We start from the raw sequence: 19,610 nt of genomic DNA, 5'->3' as shown, positions 1-19,610 counted from the left end.
TTACAGCCAACTGTGTGCTAGTTTCAAGTACAGGCTTGTACACCGAGACAAATAACCACGCACACTGAATTAACTTTGACTGAGGCACCGGATGCGTCGCTCGAAGCCGCGACATGGCACACCAGACACTCTCTGTGGCGCGGCAGAAACATGAAGTGTCCCGAATCATCACGCCGTTGTGTGTACCCTGATAGAAACCTATGTTTAGAAATCTAAATGCGTGGCGCTGCTTTAGGTACAGCAGCACCTAGTTAAGATCACAGGGAGCTTCTGTGATCGCGAGAAATGCAAACGGCTGAAGTATAAGGTAGACTCAATGATAAGTACACATGTTTGCAAACTTACCTAAAGATACAACCAATAATTCTGATTAGAGCGATAATGTGGAGAATATTGCTCTTGTGTTGAGCCCAATGAGCCTTGCATCTAAAAATAGAGCTAGGGTGTTCCTTTAGTGATATCGCTTCGACTCACGCTGAAAATGGCGGACGTGAATCAACAACTGAGGATATGATGACGTGCCTGTCAATCAATATGGTGGGCAGGGGGACCGCACTCCTATGTAAAGTTGCGGTCGGTTTGAAAACAGCTCCAATTGGTTCCACCGTTTTTTATGTTGTTAAATTGAAAAAAAAGCACTGGGTGTGCTTATATCACCCCAATATGACAGTCTATACAACATACCTACACACATGTCTGTCCAAACAGTTTGAAAAGTAGATTTTTTTTTTTTACCATAGGTGCCTTTTAAAGGGCCATCAGCCTCTAGTTTGAAAAAAGTCAGGAAAGTGGGTGGGTCCAGCTTTGTTAAGTGGGAGTGGTGAAAGACGTAAGGGTTTGCATGAAAGGACAGCTTCATTACATGTATGCACTGATTTTCACAGCAGCAACACAATACAGATGCAGAGGAGATGGACAGTGACTGTTTACATGGACATCAGTAAATTATTTGACTTAATCTGAATAAGACAATAATATGATTAAGGTGTTTACATGAGTTGCTTTTTGAATGTTCCTTTTATAATCTCGTTTTACATGGATCAATTGAATTTGTCAGGCCTTAGATATAAGGAATCAACTTGATAAGAAGAATCAATAATTTTTTTTATCAACGCCTGAGCTTCTCATCAGACTTTTTGACCAATCAAATGCTCAGTACTATCTGAGGCGTCCCGCCCACTTCAAGACGCAACTGAAATGAGTTATGTCATTTATACACAAATAGAAGCAAATATTCCTACCATTAGTTCATCTAAACCATTTTAAAGTGATACATTTTTAAAAGTGAGTTCTAGTTAATGTCTGTGATTTTTAAACGGGCATGAAGTCACCAACTTGTGATAGCTGGGGTGTCTCTTTTTCATGTGTGTGTGTGTGTTTCTATCTCCAGAGAGCTGAAGGAGCGTCTGAAGCCGGAGCTTCTGGAGCTAATCAGACAGCAGAGACTGAACCGTCTGTGTCACGGAACGCTCTTCAGGAAGATCAGCAGCCGCCGGAGACAAGGTGAGACCGCAAGACACACACCAATGCTAGATGAGCCTTCAACTTAGGCATGCTTCCTTTCAAAGCTGCAAATTTACTTTATGCTTAAATACAAAACATTTGTGAATAAAGGTTTTTTTCCTGTGTTCAAGGGGATTAAAACCATCACTTTCTAGGAAACCTGTGCAATTTATATGATTAATAAACAATAATACAAACCCCTTCAGCTCTTTTCCCCCCTCTGTAGTAAATAAATTATGCCTCAAAGCAGAACTCTGTCATGTTGTCGTGTGTTTTGAGGCGGTGACTGTTTGTGAAAACAATGTTAAATAATTTTAAGGATAGACTTTTGATCAGGTGTTAGGATCATTAAATCAGCATTTGAGATGGTGTATGATGAGATGGTCAACTTATCAAATCACATCATCTGTTAAGGCAAAATCACATGACTGATGTCCAAGGAGTGTATTCACTAAATGTGTTTTGATTGTGATTTGTCCATATCTCTTTATTGAATTAAAATAGATCCAACTCAATTGAGCATATAGTTTTCTAATGCATGTTTTTATCATTCGTGCATCTTCCATTCCAATTTTTCTCATGTGATATCCTAACATACAGATACAAATATGATACTGGTTGTGTTTTCAGACAAGCTGTGGTACTGTCGACTTTCTCCTAACCACAAAGTGCTGCACTACGGAGATGTTGAGGAGGAGACGGAGACGCCCTCCATCGAGGCTCTTCAGGATAAGAGTATGTGCATTTCAGATATCTTATGACTTTTCCCAGCAGCTGATATTTGAACTTCTGTGTATTGAAATGAATTTTGCTTGAATGTCCCCTCAGTTCCTGTGGCAGACATTAAGAATGTGGTGACTGGAAAAGACTGTCCTCACATGAAGGAGAACAAGGGAAAACAAACTAAGGTATGACGCTTATACACTAGGGATGGGATGCTTCACTAAATTGTTTGATTGGTTTGTATCACGGTTTATATTCGGTTTATATTATAGAACACCTTTGGGATGAATTAGAGAGGGGGACTGTGAAGGCCAGGCCTCAAAAAAGCTCTTCTAGAAGAATTATAGATGCATCAAAAATAATTATTCATAGCTGAAAATGAAAACACCAAAATAAATAATGCCAATTATTAGTACCATTGCATTTATGGCTATGAATGTGTACTAACCTTACTAAGATCAAGGCATTGCAATTCCATAAAGTAATATTAAAGTTTCAAAGAATAAATCAATTAAGATTATGAAAATATTTATTTAGCACATTGCAACAATGGGTTATCACTAGGGGTGTGAAGGATCACGGTTGATCCGGGATTCATACGGATCACAACCCACAGTTTGGAACACACGTGGCCTGCGGGTTAATAGTTTATTTATTTTTTCACTGGTAGACTAATCTTTAATTTGTAACGATTGCATTTAGGATTTCCTGTAAAATATAATGATGAGGGAAGAAGTTGTGATGGGTTATTCAGGATGTGGTGGGTTTCTTGGGTTATTAAAGGTGTTTTCTGTCACTACTAAGATCAGGATCTCAACACCCACGCAACATAAATCATAAATGATGGTGATTTGCATGTTTATTAACTCTTTGAATCGCTGCAAATCAAATCTGTGTTTGAAAAACGCAAAAATCAAGAAAGAGATTCAGTCTTTAGTCTTGTGAGTTACTTTTGTTATGAGTAAGTTACAAACAGTCAAATAACACAGAAGTACTGGGATAACAGTTTATAGTTTAGCTAAAACCACTGATGTTTATGGTTAAGATTAAAATCACAGTCATATGCATTAACTTGACGCTCAAAAGTAAAGGTTGTAGGCAGCCGTTACACAACCAGTCATCAAAAATATGCCACTAAATAATTCTTGAAAAATTATCCATCTAGCAATGACGCATGACGTTTTATGAGTGAATAACTGAATCATTTATTTAATATTATTATTAAAATGAGACTAAAAATAAATTTGGGTTGTGCAAATGATAATGTTAGATTTCTACATTAGCGTTATCAGCAACAGTAGTAGCAGTGAATTTTTCACAGTACTGAATATTTCACTATTAATTTTTATTCAGCTGATTATTTCTTTATTTTATTCTTAAACTTACAGATTCTAAGTTCTGTTTGTTAAAACCAAAAGTGTCTTGCAGTGCTGTTTTTGTAATAAATGGAAAGCAAATGACATTTGTCTCCTCCTTTTTGACTGATCCAAAAAATGGTCCAATCCGTGACTAAAAAAACCTCACGAAGATTTGTGATCCGTCACACCACTAGTTATCACTTCTGCAGATGGGGGCTTCAAACAGATTGTCATGTTTGCTTCATGTCCTGCCGTGTTTGTTTGCGTCATCACATCATACTGTTTCGGCCGTGTTGTTTCAGTGTTAAAAATCTTTCAGCCGAAAACCAAAAATGGCCCAAAAGTGGTCGAATATTCTGTGCATTCCTAAGAAGAATGGTCAAAATTCCCTGAAACAGTCCTAAACCTTGTGGAACCCTATGGATTAAGATTGGGATACCATTAAAGTTCATGCACATGTCCCAAAACCTTTGGCAGTGTATAGTTTTTTTTTTGTTGTTGTTTTTCAATTTATATATACATCTATCATAAAAAATAACTGAGAATCCCAGTTTCTTTGAATTTATTAGGGAAGGGTTTGAGTAAAATGTTAATATTCGTTTTAATTGCTAAAAGTCTGATAAAAATAACTTTGAATTTCAAATAAAAATGGTCATTTAAAGATTCAGAAAATGCCAATTGTTTGGAAAAACAAATGTTTTGAGAAGTAAATTCTACAGTACATCAGAAGTTATATGAAGTCTTTTATGCTTGTATTAAATTTGGCCAATTTCATGACATTTCTGTTTCTGTGACCTCAGTTGAATGATTTCACCTGCATTTTCGGCACAGAAATCATTCATTCATTTATTTTCTTTTCGGCTTAGTTCCTTTATTAATCTGGGGTCACCACAGCGGAATGAACCGCCAACTTATCCAGCATTTGTTTTATGCAGCGAATGCCCTTCCAGCTGCAACCCATCACTGGGAAACACTTACACACTTATTCACACACACACATACACTACGGACAATTTAGCATACCCAATTCACCTGTACCACATGTCTTTGGACTGTGGGGGAAACCGGAGCACCCAGAGGAAACCCACGCAAACATGGGGAGAACATGCAAACTCCACACAGAAACGCCAACTGACCCAGCCGAGGTTTCAACCAGCGACCTTCTTGCTGTGAAGCGACAGCACTACCCACTGCGTCACCTCACACAGAAATCATTAAACCCAAATTTAATAGCAGAACTGCAGTGTAACAGTGTGCTGTTTGTGTGGTTTGACAGGAGGTACTGGACTTGGCTTTCAGCATCACGTATGACGTTGAGGAGTACAGCCTGAATTTCATCGCCTCGTCCAGAACAGACGTGAGTTTCATTTTGTTTACCACTACCGAATCGTTGGATTTTTTTTAGTCAGTCCATGTGAAAGTCAAAAATGACTGTTTATTTTGCAAGCGCACATTCTTATTTTTTAGGTGAACAATTAATCTGTTAAAGTTAATCCACTGGTAATCTTCAATCAAAATCTGACCATTAGCTTCCATGTTTGGAGTATCGCTGCTCCTCTGATGTCGGCTTGATGGCTTCAGCTACAATATCTTTAACCACGCCACTCTTACCTTTAGGTTGCTATTAGAGAATTATATGCAAAAAGAAAGCCCCGCCCCCAACTCATTATCTTCCACTTCAGTTTGAAGTACTTCAACATACTAAAATGGTTCACGCTGACTTTAACGAATTGGAAAACCCAAGTATTTTCCTCAATCCATCTTTTTTGTCTTGTTCCACAGTTCTGCCTGTGGACGGATGGACTCAGTGTGCTTCTGGGTAAAGAAATGAGCAGTGAAAGCATGCGCAGTGAACTGGAGATTCTCCTCTCGATGGAAATCAAGCTCCGTCTTTTGGATTTAGAAAACGTCCCGATCCCAGACGCAGCGCCGCCCATCCCGAAACCCCCCAGCAACTTCAACTTCTGCTACGACTTCAGTCAGACCGAACAGTAACAGGACAGGCATAAGCATGAGGCTGCTGTTTGAGAAAGAGCTGAGGCTGGAAACGTCCACTCGGAGGAAACGCAGGTACAGGATTGCAGATTGGGAGAGAATGATTTGGGTATTTTAGAAGAAAGAGCACTTTGAACAGTCAGATTGTGTTTTATCTGTGGTGCTGACGGTGCGATGATGATAGAAGTGTCTGGTTAACATGGCGTTGAGTGTTTTGGTTTGCGTGTTGTATCTAACATGACTTTTTTGCATATAATAGACGTTCAGAAATGCACACTTTCTCTGCTCCTTTTTAGCTTCTGCCAAAATTATACTACAGGTGTTATTTGTGATGGAAAAAAGATATGGTATGAACGTTTGTGCTTTAGTAATGTTTGGCATACTCAGTCATTCTCTTTAATAATAGTTACGTTATATAAACGTATAAAATTCACTTTTTTTCTTCCTGATTTACATGTTTAGCTTCTGCCAAAATGGTACTAAAAGGCATAAAATGACATGAAGCAGATTAGTGAGATAACAGAAAAATTATATGTATATATATAGGTTTGGAAGAAAGTAAAGAAAACTTGAAAAAGATTAGTATATACAAGGTTCATACGGTTCTGGAAAAGTCATGGAATATTGCAAAGGCTTTTTTCAGGCCTGGAAAAGTTTTGGAAAAACAAATAAACCCAAAATGTTTTGGAAAAGTCGTGAAAATTAGTTTAACAAATATCTGTGTACTTGAATATATTTAAGATACTAAAATCGGTTAAATTTAAAATACAATTGAGCTGGCGGTCTCTTCATAATTCAGTTTTAGCTTCGCCTCACTTTCATCGTAATTCAAGAAACATTTTGAGTGTCGTGTCCAGAAACAATCTCTAATAACTACAGAGGTAAGATAATGTGGGTGCTAAAGGCTTCTTTATAATACAATATACTATCATTTATAACACAAGCCAACATTTCTAAAATATTTTCACGCGGACAGCAAGATACTTTCTAAACTATTTTGCAGATGTCAAATTAAATATAAACTACACAGATGGTCACGTATTTGTTGATATGCTGTAATAAATTTAAACATACATTTTGTTTCTTGTTTACCACGTGTACATAGACATTACATAAAACATCAATATTTACCTCAAAGTTTTGGAAAAGTCCTGCAATTTTAATAGTAAAAATAGGTTTGAACGCTGTATATAGCGATAGAAAAAATTAAGGAAAAACTATTGTCATCATTCTTTTTTCTCTGTTATGACTCAAAATCTAGATGATTCAAGCAAATACTGATTTCTCAACTCTTCTCAAGATAAAAACATTGGTAAAACAAATACACACATGTCTGAAACACGACTGACACGTTTTTTTTTTGTGTTTGACCAATTGTTGTTTTACGCAAAATAAAATCGCAACATTTCATTTATAGATTTTGAAGAAACGTCATCAGTAGACAAAAAGTCTCTTAGGGTGCTTTCACACTAGCACTTTTGGTCTGCACCCGGGTTACTTTTAGCTAGTGTGAGTGCTGTCTTCTGAACTCTGGTGCACACCCGTAAACTGTACCAGAGTCTGCCTGAAAGAGGTGGTCTGGGGTGCGGTTCGTGCAAACACTGGTACAGTTCATTTCTGATATGAATGCAATCGTACCAAATAACAGAAGTCAACAGCCAACTGTACGATAAACTTTAGTTTTCATAACATTCATTCATGCGTGTATGTATCACCTACCTTGGTGATAAGCAGGACTGACCCAGTGCAAACAGTGATAATGTCTGCTATCTTCACCAAAAAAACTAAAAGCAGAATGACCGTGATATGTGTATGTCTCCATTTTGGCAAAAACAGCAGCTTGATGATGCTAGCATCCCAGAGTTCAGAAGGAAAAAAGACAGTGTGAACACAAACCAGCTGAGGTGGCGGCAAGGGAGAACAATCGAACTTGGGTTCAGTCCAGGCAATTGAACCAAGTGTGAAAGCACCCTTAATTTGTTCCCTTAACTGTATATGATATAAACATTTGTGCCTTCAAAATGTTTGGCATTCATAAATACTTTTATTTTTTCTACTTTTTGCGGTATATTTCTATATTTTTGTGGTCTAAAAGCCTAAAGTTATAGTATAAGGCAATAAATTACAATGATCAGCTTTTTAGGAACATGATATAAACATTAGAGTTTAAATCATGTTGCTTTCCTCATTGATTCCCTTCATAAACACTTTTTTTTGGAGATGTTTAATGGCTAAAACCATGCTAATAGACATTAAATTGATATTTAACACTTTACCAGCAGTCAAAAACATGAAAATATATCTTACAAATATTTGTACTTAATATTTAATGAGTAGTTATGGATTCTTGACATTTAGCCTCTACCGAAACTATATTAAGGGAGGGATAATTGATAGTGGGCTGTTGAATTGTCAGTAGAACAATGACCTACCGAGGAGGTGATGTGGTCACGATGCGAAGTCAAAGTAACTTTTGTTGAATGCTTGATTCTGATTGGCTGATGAACATTCTAAAGGGCTGTTCGTTCATACAGAACAAGTTAGCCAGTCTAATAGACATTTTAGCTCCTTCATGAGGTTAAAAAAAAAAGATGATAAATGATATTCCCTTTGTAATAGCCGTTATGCGCGCACAAATTTAGCTTTCTTGTTTTTCCTCCTCTTGCATGTTTAGCTTCTACCAAAATTACACTAAAAGGCATTAAATGACTGAGCAGCTTATTACTGAGGGGAAAAGTGTTAATGCTGTGATTAATAGCGTCATCTTCGTAGATTCCCTTCAAATCAATACTCGATCAACATACAGATAGTTTATAATGTACAGGATATGCGTATATAGATTGAGTTTTGCAGTGAATTAAAGTGCAGGTGCAGATGCACACAATATGAAACGTATTAATACTGGATAGCATAACTGCGCTGTATATTTATGTTTTCATACATGTCTGTTGCGTTATTGTTATTATTTGTAGGTGTGCATTAAAGATGAGGAGTTTTTGGTACTAGATTTAAACTCTCTATATAGACAGTGGTTTTGGATTGTGTGTTCGAGGACTAGTTTGACCAAGTGTGCCTTGAAGACACTGCATGAATACTTTGGTGTGATTTGATATTTCCAGCTTCATGGCATACTCACATTTACAGCTGTGATGCGTTTCGATTTTTGGTCTAACTACTCCATTATGCTTTTTTGGATCTAGATTGTGATTTATGTCGATTTATCTCTGCATAACGAGCACTTCAATAGTATGTTAATTTATAATACACATAATGATATGTGATCTATATATACTACCTGACAAAAGTCTTGTCGTCGATTCCAGTTGTAAGAGCAACATTTAATAACTTGACTTCTAGTTGATCATTTGGAAAAGTGGCAGAAGGTAGGTTTTTGTGATGAATTATCTGTTGATCTGCATCCCAATCATCACAAATACTGCAGAAGACCTATTGAAACCTGCATGGACCCAAGATTCTCACAGAAATCAGTCAAGTTTGGTGAAGGAAAAATTATGGTTTGGGGATACATTCAGTATGGTGAGTGGATCGCAACATCAACCGCCTGAGGTATCGAGACATTTGTGCTGCCCATTACATTACATACATTACATAAGAATTTGACTGCCCACAGGAGGGGTCAAATTCTTCAGCAGGATAGCGCTCCTCATATTTAAGCCTCCACATCAAAGTTCTTGAAAGCAAAGAAGGTCAAGGTGCTCCAGGATTGGCCAACTCAGTCACCAGACATGAACATTATTGAGCATGTCTGGGCTAAGATGGAGGAGGAGGAGGCTTTGAAGATGAATCCAAAGAATCTTGATGAACTTGATGAATTTCTTTGGCATTCAGGATGACTTTATTAATGAGTTATTTGAGTCATTGCAGAGATGTATTAATGCAGTCGTCCAAGCTCATGGGAATCGTACACAATATTCATTCTTTTTCCACTGCACCATGACTTCATATTCTATACTGTACATAATTTCTGTTAAGTGACGAGACTTTTGTCTAAGCAAAGTCAGACCTTACTGTCCTAATTAAATAATTAAAAATCAAGGCATGATCATATTTTATTTTGGTAAAACCAGAGTAATCTAGAGGCCTTTGCCTTTCATATTAGCCGCTTCTGATACCAAATGATCAATTAGAAGTCAAGTTATTATTAGTTGTTTCTAAAACTTGGATGGGCGACGAGACTTTTGTCAGGTTGTGTACATGTAGCTATTTAAAAAAATGAATAGAGAACAGTTTCTCTGATAATACTGGATTTATCAGGTATGGGTTTGAGTAAAAAGTTCATATTTGTTTTGGTCTGATCAAATTTTAAAGAATAATATTGTCATCAAGAGCATTTTTGTTTAGAAAATAACAAATAGTTTCAATTGTTGTGACTGAAACAGTTGAAATTGTTGTGACATTTTGTTGCATTAATGGAGCTGATAACTTTATGGTATGCAAACATTTGTGTAATCCACTGATTTAGTTCTTTTGTGGTAGTCCTGAATCTGATGACATTGATTTAGCAGAAAACAATCCTCGTACTGTACTGATGGTTTTTGTATAGAGTTTACTTGTACTTTATGTTGATCAACAATGTGGCCGCTTTACCAGCTGACAACGGTACGTGATATTAATTCAAGGTTTGACGATCCTTTTGTATGTTGTGGAATTAAAGAATATATATTATTATAACTGGCCTGATTTCTTTTGTTGTGTACATTTATTTCAAATTATCTGCAGCAGATGTGCATTTTAGCAAAGTATTTATATTTATAATAACAATTCAGTATTTATAAAATTCAAACCATTGATTGATTTGCTGTTTTTAAATGAGAGCAGGTTTGTGGATTCAATAAGAATCTTTTTTTTAGTTAGTAAGAGATATGTTATTGATTCACTAAGAATCCATTTTAGTAGGAAAGTGTTTTTTTGATTCACTAAGAATCATTTTTTTTGTTTGTAAAAGCATGTTTGTTTTTGATTCACTAAGAATCTTTTTTAGGTAAGAGGTTTGTTTTTGATTGAATCATTTTTGTTTGTAAAAGCAGGTTTGGTTTCGATTCACTAAGAATTTTTATTAAAAAACTTTGTAAAAAGAGTTTTGTTTGATTCACTAGGCACCTTTTTTTGTTCGTAAAAGCATGTTTGTTTTGATTCATTATGACTAATTTTGTTTGTAAAAGCAGGTTTGCTTTTGAGTCCCTAAGAATCTTTATTAGTTAGAGTTATGTTTTCGATTCACTTAGAACTTTTTTAATTAGTAAGAGTATTGTTTTTGATTCAATAAGATTTTTTTTGTTTGTAAAGTTGTCTGATTCACTAGGCACCTTGTTTGTTTGTAAAAGCATGTTTGTTTTGATTCATGAAGAATCGTTTTGTTTGTAAAAGCAGGTTTGTTTTATTCACGAACAATATTTTGTTAGTAAAACCAAGTGTTTTAATTAACTAAGAATCTTTTGGTTCATAAAAGCAGGTTTGTTGATTCAAGATTTTGTTTGTAAACAGTTTTGTTTTTGATTCATTAAGAATGTTTTTATTGGGAGCAGGTTTGTTGATTCACTAAGAATATTTTTTAGTTGGAGCTTTGTTTTTGATTCACCAGGAACCTATTTTGTTTGTAAAAGCAGGCTTGTTTTTGATTCATCAAGAATCTGGACGTTTGTTTTTGATTCACTAAGAATTTTTTTCAGTTAGTAATAGTTTTGTTTTTGATTCATTAAATCTTTTTGTTTATAAAAGCAAGTTTGTTTTTTGATTCACTAAGAATCTTTTTTTAGTTGGAGGTTTGTTTTTGATCAATTAAGAATCGTTTATGTTTGTAAAGGCAGTTTTGTTTTTGATTCACTAAGAAGAATGTTTTTAATGGGAGCAAGTATGATTTGCTAAGAATCTTCTAAGTTAGAGCTTTGTTTCTGATTCACCAGGAACCTTTTTTGTTTGTAAAAGCATGTTTGTTTTTAATTAACTAAGAATTTTTAGTTAAAGTTTTATTTTTGATTCACTAGACACACATTTTGTTTGTAAAAGCATGTTTGTTTTGATTCATTAAGAAACTTTTTTGTTTGTGAATGCAGGTTTACTTAAAGTATTTGTAAACAAAATTAAACATCAGTCAATTCTTAAACAGAAGACCTTTGAGCTCATTACTCCTAGTCATAATCATAGAAGTGGTCAGATGCTGTACAGAATCTGTTACGTGTGACCTTACAAACACTTCATATTCAAATCACAATAACAAAACCACTTATTCTTATAAAATTTTATTGACACTGCCAGGAATACAGTGTGGAAGTATAGTTTTATATCTACTAATCAATAGCAGATCATGTTGGAATCATTTGAAATGCACGGACACTGCTGAAAACTCTTGGATACATTCAGTAGCATATTAATAATTCATAAATTATGGCCACATGCCAGAAAACACAAAGGAGGAATAGATTTTTCTTTTATACCTGAGTTTAAAGTGCTTTAAATATATTACCTTAAGACAATTGTTTTACTGTTTAGAGCAACAGTTGGATTCCAAAAGTCAAAACACCACACGTCTTCTTCATAATGAAAGCATAAAGAGTTTCAGTGAAAACCTGTTGTGGGATCTGAGGTTGTTAATCAATTGTAGATAATTTTTTTAAATAATTAAACCACATTACTGATGATGCTTTACAACATGGGTGCCCAAATTCAGTCCTGGAGGGCTGGTGTCCTGCATAATTTAGCTCCAACTTCCTTCAACACACCTGCCAGGATGTTTCTAGTATACCTAGAGAGAGCTTGATTAGCTGGTTCAGGTGTGTCTAATAGGGGTTGGAGCTAAAGTCTGCAGGACAACTGCCCTACAGGACTGAGTTTGGACACCCCTGCGTTACAACAAATTCAACCAATCAGAGAATTGCGGCTGTATCTGTGTGTATATCTATATGCCACAGATGAACACTCTCTGTCTGCCATCTTTGTTCAAATTTCTAAGACCCACAGCCTCTGGTTATAAAAACGGCCAACATTTCTCAATGGAAAAAGTTCACCTAAAATGAAAGCTGTCATAATTTCTCCAACATATCTTGCTTGTGTTCAACAGAGGAAAGAAATTCAACAAGTGGAGGAGGTTTCATTTTGGTTGAGCTCTCTCCAACTCAATATAAGTTTACACTGTGGTCACTTTTTAAAGTGACATTAGCTCAGTTCCAGATTTGTTTTGAACAATTTTCTTTGGTGAAAGTAAAATATTTTAGGGGGTTTTGCCCTCAAAAATCTAATATCAGCTTGCAGGCTATTATCATAGATCATAAATACCACACACCTTTAGCAGGATGCTATAGCTTCATAATACCATAGTGAAATCTGCCCCGTTCGCAAAGCGGCACTGGACTTTCTCCAGAAAGGGCAGTCGGGACTGAAGGAGGTCCACCTGGTGCACTGTTATGTCTTTACACATGGACACGTCGAGGGTCCGCAGTCTGTCGCAGTGCAGAGCAATGATGGACAGAGTTCTGGAGGAACAGGAAAACTGTTAAACAGATCAGACCTTTTCTAAAACAACGACACTAGCTGTGTTTACATACACCCTGATAATCTACTTGTAATCAGACTAGCAGCACAACTCAAATACTACTTCTATCAGAATGAACTCACCAAATTAATACAATTTTTATTTGAATAATAAAGGCTTGTGCACATCAAGACAATTCTCGCTCATTCTTACTGTCAAAATTTTTTAAGATTTTGTTTTGTAATTCATATCAAGTGATTTTCACTGGAGATGAGCAGAGGGAATGAGCAAGATCATACCAATGAAACAAGCAGCTCCACATTCATCTTGCCTCGATGCATCTTCATTGTTAGGATTTAGACTCATCTAGACGGTTTACTGTAACTTCAATAGACTTCTTCCAGGCATTTGAACAAAAGTGCCAATCTCATTGGTTGACCAGTTTTAATGCGTTAAAAAGAAGACAGACGTGCTGCGTCCCAATTCTCACTTATACTACACCCTAAAAGTATGTATTTTTTGTGAAGGAAAAGTACACACTTTTGAGTGTGTGACAGAAGAGTATGGAAGTTTTTGGGACATACTACTTCCTCGTTTACAGATCGTTGTGTTGCTTAGTTACACCCCCTGTCAATCCTCCACACATCATCCACATTTCTTTCATATTTAATTTCCTACCTTATTGGAGAAGCAGCAGGTTAATCTCCCATTCACGAGTCTTTCATGCAGAGAAATCTACTCAGGTCTTTGGATAATTCTACACTCAGACATTATTGTCCAAACACGTCTTTATATAAGTTCAGTATTGTTGTTGCAGATAAAATATAACACAGAAAACGAGATTAAAACATGTTCCAATGGGCTAGATATTAATTAATAGTCAATCAAACATCTTTACCGAAGCCTCTCTACTTGACGGTTGGTCTCGCGCATCCATCATGTTTGTAGTTTGTTTACACTTTTCACCCAGGTTTGTAGTTCTAATCGAATTCACGTCCTACGTGCAATGTATTGTGGGCAATATCAGCGGTTAGAGTATGGACGCTTCTACACTTCGAGTTTTTACCGGAAATAGTAAACCATACGGGAACCTTTGGCACACTCTTTTCAACATACTACGATTTGGGATGTACTAATTCTACTTTCAAATACTATTTAGGACGGATAGTATGCGAATTGGGATTCAGCAACTGTCTCAGATCCCGGACTGAATCAAGTCACAAAGACGCTGTGCTCTGAAGTGTGAGGGAAAGTGTTTTTTTTCTCTACCCAAAGATGAGGCTGTGAAGAGTCAGTGGTTGAGGGTAGTTTTGCAAAATACCTCAGCATTATAGCCTGTGCATTATATTGTGCTGTGTTCCCGTCTTTTTTCTGACAAGTGCTTCACCAATCTACATGCTTACAACGGGGGATTCATTGGCCGTTTGTTATAGGAAGGATCAGAAAAGACTATTGATGTATGGGACTTTGTCAGAGCTTGACAGGAACTTTACAGTTCACAGTTCATGGATCAGTTTCTTCCTCCATTTCACAAGTGTAAGTAACTTAAGTGCAATTAAAATGGTTGCTTCCTTGTTTCCTCTAGCTTGCAAATGATGTATTTAATTGTGTTTTGTTACTTGTTACCGCTCAACGCGGCATGTATTATATCTAGTTAACTCTTTATGTTCTCATATCGCATTTAAAACCACGCTGAAAATGCGACGTGTGATGCTTTGTTTAAGGATTTAAATGCGTTGGTGAGCTTGCGATCTACTGCCATTTGTCATTGCTACGGCCACCGTCAGCTGTTCCTACACACGTGCGACGGTCAAGTTTCAAAATAGTTCAGCTATTGCCACTGTGTGGATTAATATTGAATGTGTGTCATGGTTAAAAATGGAGTATATGCTGGTGTTTACTGCATTGCTTTAATGCACTCCTGCATTGGGCTCACACATACACTCTGCACTCTAACTATTTCAAAATTGTTGATAGGTGTGCTGGGCATTTTTCTGTCTCACGCTAAATGCTGTCGACCAATCGCAACAGACTGGGTCATCGGACCAATCAGCGCAGATTAGCTTGGCGCTAAGGAGGGGTTTGAGATTAAATCAATCGCTGAATGAATCATATGGGAGTTATTAGGATAATTAGGTAAAAATTAATGCATGAAAGTGTTTTTTAACCTTACATGCAAATACATCAGCCTGTTGTTGGAGACCCCAAAAACCAAAATATGACCCTTTTAATGCACAATAGGGGCTCTTTAAGACCTACAACACTATATTTCAGTGAATTTAAGACAGTTTAATAGCTAAAATTTAGTTCTTGAAATGTAAGACTTTTTAAGACCCAGTGGACACCCTGGTGTTCAATCGAAATCAGATTCAATCAGAATGATCAGTTTTAGATCTTTTTATCTCTGTTATTCAGTTAAGACTTTTGAAGAGATTTTTATAGTTCACAGAGAATTGCCTAACACAATCTAGAAAAACATGGATATAAAGATCATGCTGAGGATAAATACAGACGGACGCTAAAAAACCTGTCTTTCCCCAAACAGATATTAATTCTGGTCAACAATAAAACAATATGCAGTTGAAGTCAAAATTATTAGCTCTTATGTGATTTTCTTTTTGGGAAACATCATTCCCAACTGATGTTTAACAGAGCAAGGGTTTTCACAGTATTTCCTATAATATTTTTTCTTCTGGAGAATGTCTTATTTGTCTTATTTTGTCTAGAATGAGAGCAGTTTTTAATTCAATTATAACCATTTGAAGGTCAATATTATTAGCTCCCTCGATTGTCTACAGAACAAACCACCGTTATACAATGACTTGCATAATTAACTTTAAAGTGTAAATGAAGCACTCAGTCAAGTTTACATTAATTTGTAAATAAATTGACACTTTAATGAGAATATATTTTACAAACTCGATTAATGTATTTTAATGATTTTAATCATCTATTTCGATTTCAAAAATGTAATTTAGCTTTAAAAACAGTGTAAAAATTGCATAATGCCACTCCATTTTTCCTGTAAGCATAGTCACCTAACTATTGTCTAAAGAAAAATGTGCTGTTATAGAAGAAAACTAAAGAAATTATGTCAAATATTTGAGTTCTGACTTATTCAATGCCATTCAGTCAACAATAAGTACTCAGATAATCAACAAAAATGAAAGTTCAAACCCAGACAGGCAGTCAGGCCAGCATAATGCAGAGAGTGGACCAAAGCTGATGAAAAATAGCCTTGTGGCTAATTCTGGTGCATTTGCAGTAAAGCTAATTAATGTACACTGTCCCTGCCAACTGAACAAATAAATAAAATAAAGTGCACCAAGTGATCGGTAATTAAAAGGGGGAAAAAAATTAAAGAAAAATAGAATAAATGTATATTTTTATATTAGACACACATCTGATGCTCCAACTCCATGTCCACAACTTCATGCATTGGGTTAAATGAGGCTTTGCCGAGTTCAGTCCATTACTATCACTGTATCTGTTCAGCTGAGGGAACGGAACCAACCCTGTGACCTCAGACACAGCGATATTCTAAGATGGCGGCACCCTAGGTCTAGAAGCTATAGTAAAACATGCCGCTTTCTGCAAAATGATTACATTAATCGAGTTTGTTATATATTTTTTCATTAAAGTGGAAACCAATGTACAAAATAATGTAAACTTGACTGAGTGCTTCACTTCCACTTTAAGCTGAATAGAAGTGTCTTGAAAAATATCTAGTAAAATATTATTTACTGTCATCATGGCAAAGATAAAAGAAATCAGTATTTAGAAATAAGTAAATAAAGCTATTATGTTTAGAAATGTGTTGAAAAAAATCTCTCTGTTAAACAGAAATTGGGGAATAAAATATACAGGGGGGCTAATAATTCTGACTTTAACTGAATTTGCACAACTCAAAACAGTGATTCTATATTTACAGTGTACGCATGTCAGTAAATGTAATCAGATGTAAAGCTTGTATTTACTCAGGTGAACAACTCTCATACAGCATTCATGAATGGGTTCATGTTTACTGATTTTGTGCGGACTGAAAGTAAAAGTGCAGCTACTCACTCATTGGTGATGGCGTTACAGCAGGCCAGATAGAGATGCTGGAGTCTGTGGAGAAGCGGAAGAGCTCGAGCCATGCCCTTATCACTGATCTGAGGACAGTGGCTGAGCGAAAGGCTGGTGAGGCTGCTGCAGTGAAGAGCTACGGACACCAGGCTGTCGTCACTGATCTCGGGCAGCATGGAGAGTGAGAGACGCTGCAGCTCCGGGAAACGGAGGACCTGAGATACACACGTTTAGCAGAGATTGAACACAGAAGACATTTATTGTTGACATTCAATTTAAAATGGGCCATGCAATCAGATTACAAAACAATTTTGTTTTTTTTTCTGTACAAAATGTGTTGATGTATTTGGTTTAGTCGGACTAGTTCATTTTCGTTGATTATCTGAGATATTATTATTGACTAAATGGTATTAAGTCAGAATTCATACGTTTTTCATTTATTTTTATTTTATTTAATTAGTTAGGGGGTGGCGCAGTAGGTAGCGCTGTCGCCTCACAGCAAGAAAGTCTTGCATAAGACTTGCAGTCTTGCGTAAGACTTCATAATTTTAATTCTCGGCCATGAGTCGGGTCTAAGACAACAGATAATTCTATAAAACATTTTTGTATGTATTCTATAGAATTGTAATAATATTCATGCAAAAGATTTCTTAAGTGATATTAGCATATCACTCCAGTTGTTACATTGTTTTCCAGTAATATTTAGGATTGATTTCTGTTATTTATTTAGAATAATAATTGTATAATAATATTATTAATAATAATAATATTAATAATTGTATTTATTTATAATAAATCTAAATAAATTGAGGTATCACGATGGCGCAGTGGGTAGCACAAAGGCCACTGGTTCAAGCCCCAACTGGGTCAGTTGGCATTTCTGTGTGGAGATTGCATGTTCTCCCCGTGTTCGTGTGGGTTTCCTCTGGGTGCTCCGGTTTCCCCCATAGTCCAAACACATACACTATAGGTGAATTGATTAACTAAATTGGCCGTAGTGTATAAGTGTGAATGCAAGAGTGTATGGGTGTTTCCCAGTGATGGGTTGTGACTGGAAGGCCATCCGCTGGGTGAAACATATGCTGAATAAGTTGGCGGTTCATTCCGCTGTGGCGCCCCCTGATTAATAAAGGGACTAAGCCGAAAAGAAAATGAATGAATAAATCAATAAATTGTTATATTTATTGAAAAATAAACATAATTTAAGGGGGGGGGGGGTGTATGGGGTGGTTCGCCCAGGGTGCCATTTAAACTAGAACCGCCACTGCACTGTATACTTCATCACCAAAAAGAAGATCGCCTTTACCAAGTTTAAACTGAAACTGCGGCTTATGACAAAGAACAATACTGCACAGGTGACAGAATCCTGCTCTGCCCTGTCTGACTCGCCTGCTTTTTCCACAAACACAGAAAAATATAAGTCGGCGCATAACGAGACTGCGCATTTAATATGACACAAACTGAAACTAAAACTTTTAAAGAGTGGTAGAATTCTGTGCATTCCTTCTGTAGATGCATATTATTTTTCTATTTAGTTACTGATGACTGCTTAGTAGCTTTCAGCATTGAATTGAATGATTTATTATAATCTTACGTTTACGTTTTGTAGCAGAAATATTATTTTTTTATTAAACTGACACGTGTATAAAAACAACAGAGCAAAATGGATATTTCTTACTGCAATGCTTCATTTTTGTTTGATGCAAACCATAGATTTATTCGTCATAATGTACCAGTAGGACTATGTTGTAGGACAAGATATGTTGCTTTTTATAGCAGATAACTCACATTCAAGGCAGCATGATATTGAGAAATGTCATTCATTGTTAGTATAATGGACGTCATTGTCATCATTAATATTTCATAATTATTAGACATTCATTTTGTAATTATTGCACAAATATCAATAAGTCATTACAGATTAGTTAGATGGTTGTTTTGCAGTTTTGTTAGTCCTGATTGATGTTGTTTTCAAACACAATAAATCCGTTAATTTACAATTTGTAGTAGTGCTCCTAATTTTTTTCTGTTGCTCCTAAATGTTTTTAAGTTGGTGCTACCAAGAAAAAAAAAGTTAATTTTGAGCCCTGTATTCAATGAGATATTTCTTTCAATATAATTTTTCCAAAAACATTCAAAATTGTACTATGAACACTAACCTGAATTACAGCTAACAGAATAATTTAATTTATTATAAATGAGATAATATAATTGAGATTTTAAGAAGCATAAATAAAAAAGTCAAACGTTATTATTTTTCATATGTTTAGAGTAGAGCACACATGCGCTGAGGTCTGACCTGTGTGATGCTGGTGTCGGTGAGCTTTGAGCAGGCTGTGAGCTCCAGCACCTGAAGTTCTCTGAGGGCCAGCAGTGATGCTCCTTGCTGATCCCTGAACTCCTCCAGATCCTCATCCGTCACTAGACGAGGCTTCTCTTGGAAAGGCAGGCTCGGAGGCTGGAAAAAGCCCATG

General features: G+C 36.1%; 2 protein-coding genes across 2 annotated transcripts in view; one reads left to right on the top strand and one right to left on the bottom strand.

Annotated features, from left to right (window-relative positions):
* Window positions 1–10,271, top strand: part of LOC130219216 (engulfment and cell motility protein 3-like) — a 42,633-nt gene extending 32,362 nt beyond the window's left edge. Inside the window, 5 exon segments of the mRNA XM_056451532.1 lie at window positions 1,391–1,503; window positions 2,134–2,238; window positions 2,332–2,411; window positions 4,861–4,941; window positions 5,367–10,271. Of these exon segments, the coding sequence (XP_056307507.1) occupies window positions 1,391–1,503; window positions 2,134–2,238; window positions 2,332–2,411; window positions 4,861–4,941; window positions 5,367–5,579 (592 nt within the window). The 3' untranslated portion in view covers window positions 5,580–10,271.
* A 1,552-nt stretch (window positions 10,272–11,823) lies between these two features.
* LOC130219640 (F-box/LRR-repeat protein 20-like) overlaps window positions 11,824–19,610 on the bottom strand; it is a 16,330-nt gene continuing 8,543 nt past the window's right edge. The window contains exons 6-8 of the mRNA XM_056452083.1: window positions 19,436–19,610; window positions 17,134–17,351; window positions 11,824–13,069 (exon numbers count right to left, since the gene is read on the bottom strand). The exon at window positions 19,436–19,610 is cut by the window's right edge and continues 38 nt beyond it. Coding sequence (XP_056308058.1) covers window positions 12,901–13,069; window positions 17,134–17,351; window positions 19,436–19,610 — 562 coding nt within the window. The 3' untranslated portion in view covers window positions 11,824–12,900. The remainder of the gene's footprint in view (window positions 13,070–17,133; window positions 17,352–19,435) is intronic.

The sequence above is a fragment of the Danio aesculapii genome, chromosome 25 (genome assembly GCF_903798145.1).
Source record: "Danio aesculapii chromosome 25, fDanAes4.1, whole genome shotgun sequence".
Taxonomy (NCBI): Eukaryota; Metazoa; Chordata; class Actinopteri; order Cypriniformes; family Danionidae; genus Danio; species Danio aesculapii.
The sequence above is the reverse complement of the archived record's forward strand: the minus strand, read 5'-3'. Positions and strand labels throughout refer to the sequence as shown.